General features: G+C 41.5%; 1 protein-coding gene across 1 annotated transcript in view; it reads right to left on the bottom strand.

Annotated features, from left to right (window-relative positions):
* AK5 (adenylate kinase 5) overlaps positions 1-9,759 on the bottom strand; it is a gene marked incomplete at both ends in the record, with an annotated part of 136,709 nt that extends 126,950 nt beyond the window's left edge. The window contains 1 exon segment of the mRNA XM_081322397.1: positions 9,700-9,759. Within this exon segment, the coding sequence (XP_081178523.1) occupies positions 9,700-9,759 (60 nt within the window).
* Positions 9,760-16,878: the final 7,119 nt, after the last annotated feature.

The following is a 16,878-nucleotide window of genomic DNA, read 5'->3' as shown; positions in this document are numbered from 1 at the left end:
CCACCCAATCTGCCATGAGCACCACAGCCATGCCCACCCAGTAGGCTACGCCCACCTGGCACCCAGCGATAAATAAGTGGGTTTTGGGTTGCAGTTTGGGCACTCGGTCTCTAAAAGGTTTGCCATCACTGATCTATAACAGTGGTTATGACTTGGGAAGAGACAGATTGGATCTCTGCCATAAGCATTTTTTTCCCTCTTCTCTGCCTAGAGAAGACAGGGAACTTTAATTCAGGAATGCATAAAGCTCTGACAGATTGAAGATCATCCAGAATGATCTTCAGCCTTTTTCCTCTGTCTCAGCCTTTTTCCTCTATCTCAACCAGGTTTTGAAGTCTTTTTAATCAATTCATTTGAATGGGAATTTATTTATGTATTTATCAAATTTACATAACCACCCATTTTGCATTTGAGGCATTTCAGATGCCCCACAGACACCAAATAGAAGATGTTCACCTACCCAGATCACGAGTAAACTTAGGACAAACGTGAAAGGAAGTCCACACAACAATTACACAACTGTGCAGGAAAAAACTGCCACCTGCCTATTCCCTGCCACTATCTTTGTGCACAACCTGCTTTTAATTCATTTGTAAACTATGTTAGCAATGAGAAAAGAACCTTAATGTATCCCATTGCTGTTCTACTCCTAGTAGACTTCCCAAAGTCAAAATGTCTTGTTTGAGAGGTTGCCACAAAGACCAGAGGATCAACTTATTTTCCAAAACACCAGAGGGCAGGACAAGAAACAATGAATGGAAACTAATCAAGGAGAGAAGCAACCTGGAATTAAGGAGAAACTTCCTAATAGTGAGGGCAATTAATCAGAAGTTGTGGTTGCTTCATCACTGGAGGTTTTTAAGAAGAGTCTGGACAGTCACTTGTCTGAAATGGTATAGGGCAGTGGTGGCGAACCTATGGCACGCGTGCCAGTGGCGGCACTCAGAGCCCTTTCTGTTGGCAAGCGCGCCACTCCCGGCAGCAGCAGGTCCATCAGGCCGCCACCGCCACCCAGAGCAGGAGCCCCGCCCAGCACAAAGGAGGCAAAGTGGCTGACTAGCAAGCTCGAGTAGAGGTGGTAGAGCAGAGGTCACCAACCATTGTCGATTGGTGGACTGGAAGAAAAGGGAGGGGAAGCATTTTTCATGCCTGCGTGCATGGAGCCACGAGCATGCACGCGCTGCAAATAGGGCGGGGCTAGTGCCTGCATGATACTCACTAGCCCTGCCCCGTTCTTGCGTGGTGCAGTGCCTCGTATCAGCGCCTTGCAGCACGGTGGCCCATTTTTGCGCCCCTGGTTTTTGCGTGCCAGAGGCGGCACTCAGAGGCACCTCCCTGCCCCCCCCCCACCAAGGGCATCATAATGCTGATGCACCCCTGGCACTTTGCAATAAATAAGTGGGTTTTGGGTTGCAGTTTGGGCACTCAAGTCTCTAAAAGGTTCGCCATCACTGGTATAGGGGCTCCTGCTAGATGCCGGGGTTTGGACTAGAAGACCTCCAAGGACACTTCCAGCTCTATTCTGATGGACTGATTGCTTAACATCTAAGTGGTATCACAGGATTATCTTAATCTCAGGTAAATTTAAATCTCTAAAATAAAAAAAACCTATTTATCATTTTGACCTTCTCCTGTATTTTTCTCTTCTTCTTTTCATTTTTCTGTCACCTGTTCTGGAAACCTAATTTTTCTCTTAATGTTATTCCCATTTCTCTGGACCTGAATTTATTTTCAGATGGAACTTCATCTTCTTATAATAGTCAAATGTAGGCTGTCATACCTTTGTAGTCATATCTAGAATGGAATTCCCTTGCCCTTTGAATCTTCTAAAACCATAGCAAACTACCAATCAAAACCTACATAGTACTGTCTATCTAGAGAGCCTGACAACAAGTCTCAATAAGTCTTTATATGTGAGAATTTTGCAGTATGTTTACCAGTTACGTAACAGTCTTCCTAAACTATGAAATGAAATGGTTTTATTGCTCTTAAGAGATACCTTCTGATAATCTGATCTCTGATACAGTGGCAAACAGGGGGGAAAAACTAAATATAGCAATTATAAACAAGTCCCCCAATTCCATTAAGCAGTGGGTGTGTTGTAAAGAACAGAGACCCAGAGGACTGAAAAATCAAAACATATTCATATGCATATCCCAAGCAAAATTCTCTGCTGAAATAAAGCCTGTCAAATTATTATGTCAGGACTCTATGACAATTCTAATAACTATTCCAAGCAACCTCCCGCATGTTCTGAGTTGCACTGCAGATACCAACATCTTTGAAATCCTTGTTTTTATTTGTTGGGGAAAGTGATTCAGCAAAAGACTACTGAAACTCTCAGGTGTTGGGCTAGAGATGATGATGATGATGATGATGATGATGATGATGATGATGATGATTCAATAATTCAATAATTCAATAATTCAATAATAATAATTCAACTGTGGGAAAACCCAGTGGAACATAATGAAACTGCCTCCTGGATCAAAGATATCCAAAAACAAGCAACACAAAACAAAATGGAGAATATTGTAATAACCACCGATATGGTTGCAAAACAAGTAAAGAAGGTCAAGAACTGGAATGCACCTGGCCTGGACGAGCTACATGGATACTGGTTGAAACACTTCACTAGCCTCCATCACCGCATGGCCACTCAGTTTGATGAAATGCTTCAAAATGCCACAAGTGAAGAATGGTTAACAGCTGGTCGAACATACTTGATAATGAAAGACCCTGAAAAGAGCACAGAACCAAGCAACTACCGCCCAATTACTTCTCTGCCAACAACGTTCAAACTTTTTACAAGAATACTAGCAAATTCAGTATTCAAATCATCTGATGGAAAACAATTTGTATCTCGCAGAACAAAAAGGAAATTATAAAAAATCAAGAGGAACAAAAGATCAGCTGCTCATTGACAAAATGGTACTTAAAAATGCAAAATGACGAAAAACAAATTTAAATATGGATTGATTAAATATGGATTGATTACAAGAAAGCATTTGACTCATTACCCCACAGTTGGATTAATGCGTGTTTGAAAAACTTTGGAATCAGCAAAAACCTCTGTACATTTTTGAAAGCAAATATGCAAAAATGGAAAACAGTTCTAACAGCAAATGGGGAGAACATTGGTGAAATTAACATCAGACGAGGAATCTTCCAAGAGCACTCACTTTCACCACTACTGTTCAACATTGCATTAATTCCATTGGCAATAATATTATGAAACACAAAACTGGGATATCACATCTCAAGCCAGCATGGCAAGATAAACCATCTACTATACATGGATGACTTAAAACTGTATGCGAAAAGCCACACTGAACTTGAATCAATACTCAACACAGTTCAACTGTTTAGCAGCAACATCAGAATGGACTTTGGACTTGGTAAATGTGCTATATTATCCATGCAGCAAGGAAAAATGGGAAAAATAGAAGGAATAGAACTGGGAAACGGAAGTATTATGAAAGCACTAGCAAAGGATGACGGTTACAAATACCTAGGCATATTGGAAGCAGATAACATCTTGAATGGAAAAGTCAAAGAGTCAACACAAAAGGAATACATCAGGAGAGTCCACAAAATACTAAAATCAAAGCTGAATGCTGGAAATATAATTAAAGCCATTAATACATGGGCAGTCCCAGTGATACGCTACCCAGCTGGAATTATCAAATGGACTTTGGCTGAATTGGAACACCTAGACCGGAAAACGCGTAAACTTTTGAATATGCACCACATTCTACATCCACGAAGTGACATCAACAGGTTGTACCTGCCAAGAAGAATAATAGGGGGCAGAGGGCTACTGCAAATCCACCAAACTGTAGAAGAAGAAAAACGAAGTTTGAATGACTATGTAAATCAAAGTACAGAAAAATTGCTGCATGCTGTGAAAACAGAGAGCATCATAAAAATAACAGAAACAAAAGCAGAATATAAGGAAAAACGGCTGGATGAAACATTAAATAGATGGAAAACCAAAGCTTTGTATGGACAGCATTTGAAAAATATTGAAGGAAAATGTGGTAACAACTTGACACGGGGCATGGCTTAAGATGGGAACCATCAAGAAGGAAACGGAAGGCTTAATACTGGCTGCTCAAGAACAAGCACTACAAACTAATGCCATGAAAGCAAAGATACAAAAATCTACTGACAATCCAAATTGCCGACTTTGCAATGATAAAGTTGAAACTGTTTCACATTTAATATGTGAGTGCAGCAAAATCGCACAAACCGATTACAAAGCTAGACATGACTGAGTTGCTAAACTAATCCATTGGGCATTGTGTAAAAAATACGACTTGCCTGTGTTTGAAAAGTCGTGGGACCATAGGGTGGAAAAAGTTGTCGAGAATGAGAGGGTGAAGATCTTGTGGGACTTTCAAATACTGACAGATTGCCATTTGGAACACAACACGCCAGATATCGCAGTCAGAGAACCGAAGTGTACAGTTGATTGATATCACTGTATCAGGATATGCCAGAGTCGAAGAAAAAGAACTGGGAAAAATTACAAAATACCGCAACCTGGCCATCGAAACTGCGCAATTATGGATGAAACATGTACCAGTGATATTCATTGTCATTGGGGCACTGGGAACTATGTCCAAAAACTTTGCAAAATGTATCAAGAAATTGCAGTTTTCTGCAATAACTCCAGCAAAGCTACAAAAAACTGAGCTACTCGGAACATCTTACATTTTAAGGAGGTACCTGGTTGATAACTAGGATGTTGGCAGCAACCCGTGTCAACCATCAGCACCAGTCAATTTGAATGTTCAATTGACTGAGGTTCATGTTATAATAATAATAACAACAACAACAACAACAACAACAACAACAATAATAATAATAATAATAATAATAATAATAATAATAATAATAATAAAAGTTGGAATGGACCCTGGAGGTCATCTAGTCCAACCCCCTGCTCAGGCAGGAAACCCTATACCATTTCAGACAAATAGCTGTCCAGTCTCTTCTTAAAAACTTCCAGTGTTGTAGCATTCATAGCTTCTGGAGGGGGGTTGTTCCACTGATTTAATTGTTTTAACTGTCAGAAACTTTCTTCTTAATTAGTTCCAATCAAGCCTGCCAGTTTGACCATGTGGATGATGTGCTACAGCAGGGGTGTCAAACTCAATTTCATTGAGGGCCACATCAGCATTGCGGTTGCCCTCAAGGGGCCGGGTGGGTATGCCCTGGGTGGGCGTGGCCTACTGGGTGGGCGTGGCTAGAGTGCATATGACCTACTGGGTGGGCGTGGCCAGCTCTACATCATTCGCATCAAGGGTGCCTATGGGGGCCTGGGCAGGAGTGGGACAGATCTGAGGGTCTCTGGCAGAAGGAGGGTCTCTGGGCCAGGGCCAAGGCAGAGGGGGCCGTTCCCTCACTGTTTCCAGGATGGCTTCGCGGGCCACATGAAACCACTTCGCGGGCCTGATCCGGCCCCCGGGCCTTGTGTTTGACATGTCTGCGCTACAGAATATCTACAAAGCAACAGTTTGGAAGCTTTCTTAGAGGTTTGAAAAAAGTCTTGAAAATGTCCAGTGAAACAACAGAGAGGCAGGTAAGAATTGTGCTGAGCAACATCATGCACAATTGTACATAACAATAACGTATAGTTTCTTGGCCCTTGCACGGTCAAGTCAGACGTGTCAATATATAAAAGATTCTTCATTTGTAAAAATGAATAAATGAAGCAAAATTCACTTTTTAAATGGAAACAGAAATTATCCTTCCCACAGAAGATTTAAATCAGTTTATTCCTCTACTGCGTGGTTGTCCAACCTTTTAATTTGCCTGGGCTGCACTGAGTGAAGAGGAATTTGTTGTGGGCCATATATAAAATATACAATATGGTTAATATATATAAATATTATTTTTTATTATCGTGGGGACATATTTCTAGCTGTTCAGAGCTGAATGCAGCCATGGGCTGCGGGTTGGACATACCTGGTCTACATGTATTTCCCTCATTAAACACTCCAGAATTATTACCCAACTTCCTCACAGTTGTACCTCTAGAATGGGAATAAGGGGATAATAGGGTTTAGAAAATGTGATTAACAAGATTGGAAAGTCTTCTGAATACCAAATAGGCTACATAACGACATATAAGATAACAAGTTTGAAATGGTTGATAATGGTTGAAATTAAAGATTATTATTTTTATTATTTTTTTATTTTTTTATCCCTCCTGAGATCCATGTGGTTCCCATATTGATGGCATTTTGGATGGCCTTGAAGATCTAATAGTCCTCCGAAGCCTTGGGGTAATGAAGTTGTTTCTTGGGTATGGTTGTTTTATATCTGTTTTTGCACTGAGTGGCCAGATATTCCATCTTCTCTATCTATTTTGTATTTTGTTTTTGTCTTGGTTTGCTAAATTATAAACCATCCAGAGATAACATCTAAATCAGGTCAAATAAATAAATAAATATTGGTGTCATTTGCACATATAAGTTACACTCCCTCAGAAAAAGTGCTTGGGTCTCTAGGAAGGCAGTTAAAAAGAAGCTTTTTGATCCTATCTGAAAATATTAGGGTGCTTTTAAAATTTTGTGTGATAATTCTGTGGATCTTAATTATGTGTATCATTTTGTTTATTCCATATTTTTCTATTTATATGTTGTAAACTAACTTTTCTGTCCATTGGACGGAGTGTGGAGTATTAATGAATGAATTAAGAAATAATATTATTTAGCTGGGAATATGTTCTAATCAATCCAACTAGACTTACTTTATATATATATATATATATATATATATATATATATATATATATATATATATATATATATATATATATATATATATATATATATATATAGGATTATATGGTAAGGATACAATATTATACACATTTACGAAGGACAAAATTCTACTGTACTCAGTGGGGCTTTCTGGACTTTTGGGGGAAAATGGTGAACTGAAGACATTTCTGCTAAAAAAGCTAAAGATTAAGCAAAATGAAAAAACAATGAGTAGACTGGGTCTTCATATTTCCTCTCCAGAAAAGGAGCGCACTCAAGATCACTCACTCAGGTGTTCCATATAGTTGCTTCTCGCAGAGGAAACTGCAGAATAGTAGTCTCCAATGGATTTAGAGGTCTAGGACACCAGATAATAACTATCTGGCTTATCCCATGGTTGGCATCTTTAAAAACATTGAATTCGCATAATTCCTTTTTTAATCACTTTCAGAAATTGTTTAACTGCTTTTTAAGCTATTAGGAACCTTTGCATTGCCAAGTCTGAAAAATTGGGTGACTTTCCTTTCATCCTTAAGTGAAAAAAAGTTTAAATACAAGTTTAAGGATCTTTTTAAAAATTCTGGAATAAAAAGCAAGAGGGTAATTACAGTTTTGATTTTAGAAAGTCCAGGTAAATTTGAAATAAGATTCTGGAATTATAAGAATCCTTCCTGTGGTAAAATACAATTCCTTTGATTTTTTTTTGTAAAAAAAACATGATAGGATGAGACTTTAAAGGTTAAATTCTTGAGGGAAGCACAAGGAAGTAATGATTACAATTAAAGGAAAAGAACACTTACATTTGATTTACGAATACAAAATGGGGCAAAATGTTTTAACATTCAACCTACTGAAGGGTATTATTGAACAATGGACCCAGAAATCAATTTTAAGAAGGGGTCAGCCTGCGTAGATAGACTGCATTTATAAGAGGAACAAAATACTAAAGGTGGGATAAAAATGAATAAATAAACTTTACCAGACAAGACTGAAAGTGGATTTTAAAATGGCAAGCTACAAGAGTAATATGGAAAAAGATGCTACACTGCACATACAAAATAAACCAACTGATGGCTTAATAGTTAAAAGGGATATGCAAATAAACCAAGACAGGACTCTGAATAATCTTACTGGATTTATAAAAGCAGTTTGTTAAACCTTTGAAGACAAAGGAAAAAATGAAAAGAAATAAGCTTTTAGGCCACTATTTGAAAGGATCAAATATCAGGATAGTTACAAGTAAAAGGAAAGAATATAAAGTTGGTTTTGCTGATCAGGATTGAAATGACTAGAATTTAAAGTATTTATTTATAAATAAAACATGCAATATGAGAAGAAGACATCTTGTGTTGCATTTTAAGATGATGGTTACTAACACTGTTTATACCTGTGATAAAAGAGAAAGATATTTCATTATATGTTGCTTTTATTTTTCTTTAATGTTATTTTTCTCTTTTCTATTTCCCTTTTCTTCTCTGCACATTCTATTTTTTTCTTTTCCTTTTTTAGTTTGCATTAAGTTTGGATCACTAGAAATGTTTAATAACATTACTATTTGAAAAAGAACTCGGGGGATTTTTTTTTCTATAAGAACATTACACTGCTGGAATCTAGTCTAGAATTTGCTGTTTATGGTCTGATGATGAAATAATACAAATCGAATGATTTGAGATGCCCTATTTAAGTTGGCCATACTATTTAGTAAAACATGAATTTATTTTTCTTCTGAGAACACTCATTTAGAATAAAAATCTTAAAAGTCTCCCATATTGTCACATGACATATAAAATCTTTAGCATTTTTATTACTAAAAACAGACAGTGATCGAGGAAATAATCTTTCTGAAGCATTTTTTACGTTCAGCTAATCGTGTTTCGGACAAAATCTTTGGGATCACATAATACTGCACTGTAACAGGAAACGATGCATAGAGGACAGCTGTGACCAGAAGTCATGTTCCTATGAAGTCACAAGGGATGCCACCTGAATGAAATGCCACCTGGTATGAATGAAATAGCACATGGAAGCATCTCAGGCTTCTTTCCTTTTGCTCATGGGTGCCAAATGGGCAAAGTTTTCCAACCCGATTCCGATTAATCCAAAAATATGAAGGAAAAATGGCACCGCTCTGCCTGCTAATTAGCAATTCTACACACATTTCTAGATTACAAGGTTAGGGGGAAAAACCGCTAGAAACAAAAGTCAGTGGTGAAGCCAAGGCAACCAGAAGTAAGGTTGATGCTTCACAGAAGGCCAGCACAGTTAAGTGAGAAGGGCCAGAAAGGAAAAAAAAGGGCTGTTGAGAAGATCCACAGCAACCATCTGGAAGTCAAAGACATCTACTGAGGACCCTCAAGACGGATACCTTGGCACACATGTTCCAGCTGTTCCAAGCCCCTTCTCAGTCCCTCTTAAGAATCTGCCCTCTTAAGTGGGCGGGTTTGGGGTGGGGGGGATTTGGGGATATATTGTAAAATCTTGTTTTTGTAAAACTCTTTAATAATAATAATAATAAAAGAATCTGCCAGCTATAAATCCTTTAGGGGCAAAAAGCCCTAACCTCTATTTCAGATCATCTGCCTTCAGCTCGGAGAGTCCGCAGCAGCGGGTTAAGGACGCCTGAAACTCTGCATGGAAAAAGCCGGTCACCTCCTCTTCAACCGACTCACTTCCACCGCCTGAGCAACCGCCACTTCTCCCCTGCAATCCTATCTTCTCTTGCCCCCTTTCCTCCCGTCTCGCCGGCTTTCCCCTCTTCTCCGTCTTTTGACATCCCTGGATTCCTGCAACCTTTTTTTCCTTAAAGTGCCCTGGGATTTCTGCCACCTGTCTTTTCCTCCGCATCCCTGACTTTGGGGAAACTTGCTCCATTCGCCGGCAAAGCGGACGGGCCACCGTCACCTGCCGCCGAGATGCGGCCGTTTACCTCGAAAAGCTGCGGGATCTCCCTCCTGGTCAGATAGTCCTTGGCGTCGCAGCCGCTCATGCCGCCTGGCGGAGAAAGGGCGATGGCGCGCGATTGGGGCTAGCTAGTGCTGTTGGCTGGGCGCTTTTTTTAGCCCGGCTTTCTCGGCTCTTGTCCTTCTTTTCTTCGCCCCGGCGCTCCGGTCCTCGTCCTTGCAAACTCTTCGCTCCTGGCAAGGCAAGGCAAGGCGATCGGAGAGAGAAGCGGCAACAACGGCAGCGCCACCGCTTCCTCGCCCGAGCTGCCTTTACCCGCCCAGCCCAACCCGCGCGCCGCCAGTCAAGCTGGGGCTGCTGGGGGTGGAAGTGGGTGGCTGCTGGAAAGGCGCCGGGGAGGGAGGAGACTGGCTCCAAATCGCACGATCGCGCTTTTCTGTACACGCACGCACGCAAGCAAGCACAGACAAACACACACACACACAGAGAGAGAGATCCACACACGCACGCCTGACGGGCAGAGCTGGCACGTGGCGCTCCTTAGAAAGAAAAGACAGCAATCGAGGGGGAGCCGGTCACCCGAGTCTTTCCATGGGGTGTGCCCTTAGAGCAGGGGTGTCAAACTCAATTTCATTGAGGGCCACATCAGCATTGCGGTTGCCCTCAGGGGGCTGGGTGGGTGTGGCCAGGGTGGGTGTGGCCTACTGGGTGGGCGTGGCTAGAGTAGTATGGCCTACTGGGTGGGCATGGCCAGCTCTACATTGTTCGCATCAAGGGCGCCTGTGGGGGCCTGGGCAGGAGTGGGACAGATCTGAGGGTCTCTGGCAGAAGGAGGGTCTCTGGGTCAGGGCCAAGGCAGTGGGGGCTGTTCCCTCACTGTTTTCAGGATGGCTTCGTGGGTCACATGAAACCACTTCGCGGGCCGGATCTGGCCCCCAGGCCTTGTGTTTGACATGTCTGCCTTAGAGCGTGGACAGGATCTCGTACCTGAAAGCCTTTCCCGAGGCAGTTTCCTCACTCGTTTCCCCCCACACACACACCATGATCGCCGGCCCTTTGCAAAGTTTACGCGGCGGGAAGCGAAGATTCTGCAACCTCACGCCCAGCCTCTACGCCCGCGGCTGATCTCAGCCTCTTCCCTCGCACAGAATACAGTAACGCGGGGTGCGAGGACATCTGGATTGAAGGCGGGGGTGGGGAGAAGATTCCTGAAACGGCGTTCCTGCATTGGGGGGTGGGGAGTGCCAGCATTATTACCAAGGGGGAAGATCCACTTATGAGCCCTATTTGGACAATAATGCCCATATTGAAGGAAGTCTCAAGATCTGAAGTTTAGCTGTTATTTATAAAATAGAATTCTTTATTGACGCAAGTACGGCTGGACATGCAAGGAATTTGTTTCCGGTTCATAAGCTCTCAGTGCACGTAGAAGCAACAGGTGATAAATCATGATCATAATCAACATAAAAAATACATTCATCATAAATCATAAGGTAGAACACTTAGTGATAGTCATAGGGTACTAAATAAGCAAACAACATAAATCATACTAGGGTACTAAATAAAACGATATCAAATTTATATAGCCACTCACACCACAGACCTGACTCTGGGTGGCATATAATAAAACAACCAGTTAAAACAAATACACAACAACGAGGAAAAACAATTTAGACACAAATATAAATGAGACTACAGGAGAATGGACCAAGGTGTAACCATCTTGTGCAGCCCCTATATGTCTGGCATCCCCAGTGTTGAAAGAAGCATGTTTTGAAGGATTTCCTAAATGCCAACATCTGGCTATTCTCACTTGAGGTGAAGACCGTTAAAAGTCGTTGGCGCTGTTTGAATTTGTTCTACCAGCAGCAAGATCTGACTGCTGGCCTAGTGATGGATTGTATTGCAAATCAGGGCTGTTTCCAGAGGAGGAGAGGACCTGGAGCTTATGGAGCGAAGGAACTGGATGAGGCTGTCGGCAGGCCCTTAGGAAGAGAGAGAGGCTTTTGGAGGAGTTGGTGGCGGCGGCAGTGTGCTCCAGGGGTGAAAAGAAGCAAGGCCTCTAAGGAAAAGGTGGAAGAGTCAGGATCAGAAAAAGGAAAGAAGGCGAGGTTGTCAGAATACAAGCTAACTTGAGGGCTAATCCACATGGAGCCCCATTTCCATCTGTCCTGTTTGCCATCGTTCACTCCCTAGAGACTAAAATGGACAATGTGAAATTTGAGCGGGCCACGAACAAGGAGTATATATCGGAGGTGGTGACCCTTTGAGAGCTGTATGCAACGAAATTTCATTTTGATGTATGCCGATTGGTGTACATTCAAAGTGATAAAGTTATCATTAGAATGATGCTGCAGAGGGTGGGTGCCACAGCAGGAAAGGTCCACCTCCTGATTCTGTCAGATGGAACTTTAGCACACAGGACTCCCAAACATGCCCTTCCTGCTAGACCTGATGGGACAGGTAAATTTAGCCAGCTAGTCCCTCAAATGCCATGGATGACGTTATAGGTCACTTACAAATGTGGCAAGAAAAGTCATGGGCAAAACTCAAATTTAACAAATTTCTCACTTAACAACAAATTTGGGACTCAAATGTGGTCGTAAGTTGAAGGCTACCTGTAGTCCATTTGGGGGAGACCAGGGCCTGAATAACTGTGAGCAGAGCCTCATGATCCAGGAACGTGTGCAACTGGTACACAACATGAAGCTTCCAACAGTTAGATAGGAACTGGATTTGGGGGGGTCTATGACAATTCGCTGTGAGACAACTCACTACAGCCAACTCGCCATGGCCAACTTGCTGCAGCCAACTCGCTGTGGGACAAGGATTACACTATTATCAAAGAAATGGTGGAATAGAATCATTACAGAAAGGATGCAAAAGAAAGGACAGAATGAAATTTGAATGGCAAAAAAATAAATAAATAACTATCTATCTATTAAATAGAATTGTTAAATTGTCCCACAGCGAGTTGGCCATGGCAAATTATCCTGCAGTGAGTTGGCCGTGGTGAGCTGGCCACAGCGAGTTAGCCATGGCAAGTTGACCGTGGCAAGCTGTCCCATTCCCGGATTTTGCTGTCATCTTATAGATAGGGAAAGGAAAGAAAAGAGCGTCATTAAATTCAACCTGTCTAGCTTCTGGACAATAATAGAATTAACTTTTGTCCTCCCATCCCATCGATCCCTGCTTTTCCTTTAACTTTTCTTTCAGAATGATTAATTTCAGATTGCTCCCCCCCCCGCCGCTTTGGCTTTTAAATCACATCCAACAGTTCTTGCATACAGAGCATCTTTAATCCTTTGTTCATATGCAGTTTTAAGCACTAGCAGAATGCTGGCTATCCCAGTGTTCCCTTTGATCATCAGTTTCAAGTTTTATACTGATCCTTCGTATTCTAGAAAGCTTCATTTTTTTCTGTTTCCTGCGGACAGTTTTGCCGCAACAAAAGGGAGGGAAAAAAACCCATAATGTATCATTTTTTTTTCCCCCACATAAGTGACTTGGAGATGTGGCAAGTTGTAGTTGTGCATCCTTTCTTCTGATCTCCTGACTCTTCACAGCTTAGTTTAACTCCTGTGGTAGACGAAGGCAGAAGACCCGCTGATGTGGCTCAACTACATTCGAATTTTGATTATAGACAAGGTTCCAAACCTTGCACACATTCAGCCACGCTTTCCACTGTAGACAAAATATCTACCCTCATCGCACTAAATTTCTCTTCCATCCTCTCTTCTATTCTCTCCTACATTTTTGCCAATATATCACCCAATGTTACTACTGTAAAATTACCTGGGCATGTTTTTCAAGGGCATCTTGTAAATCCTTCGATGTCAATGCAGCAGGAGGAAGCAAGGCTTGCAACGATGTCTGTTGCACCGGAGAAGTTCCAGCACTCCGAAGGGTTTTTGAGGGAGGTTTAGCCGCCATCTTTTACTTTCACTTGTGACGCACTTTCACTTTAAGTTTAAAAAGTCCATTAAGCTCGAGAGTAAAAATAAAGATCCTCTTCACCTTTTCCTCTTGTACCGCTCTGCCTGCTCCTTTTATTCCAGGGTCTTTCCTTCTGGCAGGGGTGGTCGTAAACGCCTGGCTCTGCTCCAAGAAATCCGGAGCAGAGACGCTGACCAGCTGGGAGCAACCCAGGCTACGGGGGAGTTCGATCCTTCAGCCGCCCAAGCTTTAAACTCAGGCGGCCCCGGAGAACTCGACCCCTACCTGGGGCCTCACCCCCTCCTCTTCTCCCGAGGAGGGGGCTTCAAATTCACCCAAACAGCTGATCGGCGCTGTTTCGGGTGAAATCTACACAGCTGAGCCGCGGGCAGCCCGAAAAGGCTGTCTCCGGCGCTCCGCCGCCACCGGAAGTCCCGATTATAGACAAGGTTGAATCCATATACAGCTGTTGATTTTTCTCATTGAATTTGCAGAGAGGAAATGAAAAAAAAAAAAGAACAGTTACAGCCATGGAGTTTAAACTCGTAGCTTTTTTCTCCCGTCTTTCTAAATTAACATGTATTTTCCATGGAGCTTGGTAGCCAAATGCTGTAGTTGTTCCTTTTGGAGTCATCTTTGACAAGGAACCACTAGTTCCACTCACAATATCAGCCATGCCATTGGCGACATATTAACCAATCACTGGCCTGAAAATATTTGCAACCAAACCACGAGGACAAGGCTTTGCTTAGCAAGTGTCAAGCCCCATGCAGCTGGCAAGATCAAGGATGCAAGAACTACAACGTTTTCACTAAGTTCACTAAATCTTGGAAACTACAATAGTGAGTTAATTAAGGCAAAAATATCTCTGAATACTTTGAAACCCTTTTCCCAGATTGCTTCCCACCTGGGCTGATTTACCCTTTTATCAGATAATCTGTCAACTGAGTCATCGACTATTAACTCTTCCTTTCTTTCTCCAGATGCCTCATAGTCTCTCTCAGCAAAAGCCTATCAAGGAGAAGCATTCTAGAAAATCCAATTTATGGTCAAAATTCCCAATGTGGTGAGGTCAGAGTGGCATTAAACCATAGTGAAAAAAGGTCCTGAGACAGATTTATTGGATGTCTCAAAGTAGAAACCATAGATGGTAATAAACTGAACTGAAGTTAAAAGGGAAAAGTTTTTACTTCTTCCACAACCCGTATTTTATCTGCTGTCAGAATTCTCATTTCAAAGAAGCAGACTGCTTGCACGTTAAATACCATTTTTCTCTCCTGCCATCCCTAAAGATGAGGCCGATGATTTCTCCTTACTGCAAATAAACTCACTTACCCTCTTACTATATAATAACAAGGGAACAACTACAATGCGTACAATCTTCCTGCGGTAAAGTTTCAGTCTCTGCATCATACTACTGGGTCCATTTCAATCTTTTCTATTCAGTAGGTACCCTTGAAATAAGAGAGCCAGTTGGTGCAGTGGTTAAGGCATCAGGCTAGAAGCTGGGAGAGTTGAGTCTACTCCCATCTTAGACACAAAGCGAGCCAGTCACTTCCTCTCCACCCTAGAAAGGAGCCAATGGTAAACCACTTCTGAAAAACCCTTCCAAGAAAGCTTCAGGAACTTTTCCAAGCAATCTCCGAGAATTGGGCACTATTGAACAGAAATAAAATGAAACCCTTGAAATAATTTTCATATCAGTGGGTACCTTTGCATTGAAATTATTACCTGTATGCTGTAGCTGACGGTAATTTTCTTCCATCACAATTTCTCCTAGAACTCCAGTTGAAAAAAGGCTGGCAAAGATGAAAAACTAAATACATTACCGAGGCTAAACTATTTATAATTGATTTCGGGAGAAAATATTCTGTCATTTAAAAGTTACCTTTCAAATCATCTTCTACACCTTGCTTCTTTCAAAGACATGGGATTTAATTTTAAACAGTAGCAATGCCAGCGAGGAACACTGCTCATTGATAATCCATCACCATTGCATTCCGTGTTTGATTTTTGAGAATTTAAACTGTCTTAATTTCTCCCCCCCATAAAAAACCATATCCTGAATTTTAGATATAAGTACTCCTCGTTTAGCAAGCATTCACAGTTATGACGGTGATCAAAATGTAACTTTGCAGCCAATCCTCACATTTACTACTTTTGTAGGACTATAAAGCAAAGGAAAGTTGAAGTAAGATTATAAGCACAGTTGCAGTTCCACTTAGCCACCACTTCATTTAACAGCTGAGTTGCCATTCCCAATTCTAGTTGCTAAACAAGGACTCCCTGTATCCGATTTTATATTCTTATATTTTATTTTTAGAATGTTTCAAAAAATGCCTTCCATTTCTGTGAACAGTTACTGATATTCTTTTCCTTTCTTTCTCATCAGCATGCATACCACTCAGGTGGATGAAGCTTCTGTGTTAGGAATTGGTACTTTGATGGTAAAATCTTATAATTTCAGAGTGTGATCTTCTCCTGTCTGCAAAGGGCACTCAGGTTGAAGGGCTTGTCAAGTGATATAAAACTGTTCTATAAATCAACCCTCAGGTATAAGAAAATAACAAACATACAATCACTAAAATCATGCAGAATAAAACTTTATTGCTCAAATGTAAGAAATTATGCCTGGGGGGGGGAGGAGGCGGGAGCTTCTAGCAGTTCAGCGTGGATGCCAGAAGAGCAGTGTTCACCTGTTGTGTATTCCCAGTTCCTTCGATCCCATTTTTCTTGGGAAAGTGAACCTAACCTGAGACTCAGCCCACTCAGCAAATTTAGATTTCCACTAAAAATTCCCAAAAGGTTGGAAACTAAGGAGTTCGCTACTCATAATTTAGATCTTTAAACATTATAAATGCCTAACCTGGGATGCATTTCAAAAGTTTTCTTGAGGGAGATTATAATCTCTTCACTCAAAAGGCAATATACAATTCCTCTGTCTCTTTTTTTTAGTAGTTATTTTCACCCTAAAAAAAGGAAAAGATAGAAGTAGCAGTGCAAAGTTAGGAGTGGGTTATAATTATGGTATAGGCATGGAGATGTTGGAGTAGAATTGAGGAGACTCATATTCAAGGCCCCTCTCACCTATGGGTGGGGCAAGTCCACTGAATGATAGAAGCCTCATCTGGAACTTCTCACTATCTGCTGGAAAATGTAAAAATGAGTTCAAAGTTCTGCAAACTTATGGGCTGTCCCCAGAAGTCCTTCAAATTGTACATTAAGTGTTGAGCTTCTGAATTCCTGGGAATTGAGCTTCCTAGACAAG

Source organism: Vipera berus (genome assembly GCF_964194415.1).
Source record: "Vipera berus genome assembly, chromosome: 3".
Taxonomy (NCBI): Eukaryota; Metazoa; Chordata; class Lepidosauria; order Squamata; family Viperidae; genus Vipera; species Vipera berus.
This window is presented reverse-complemented; position numbering and strand designations above follow the sequence as displayed.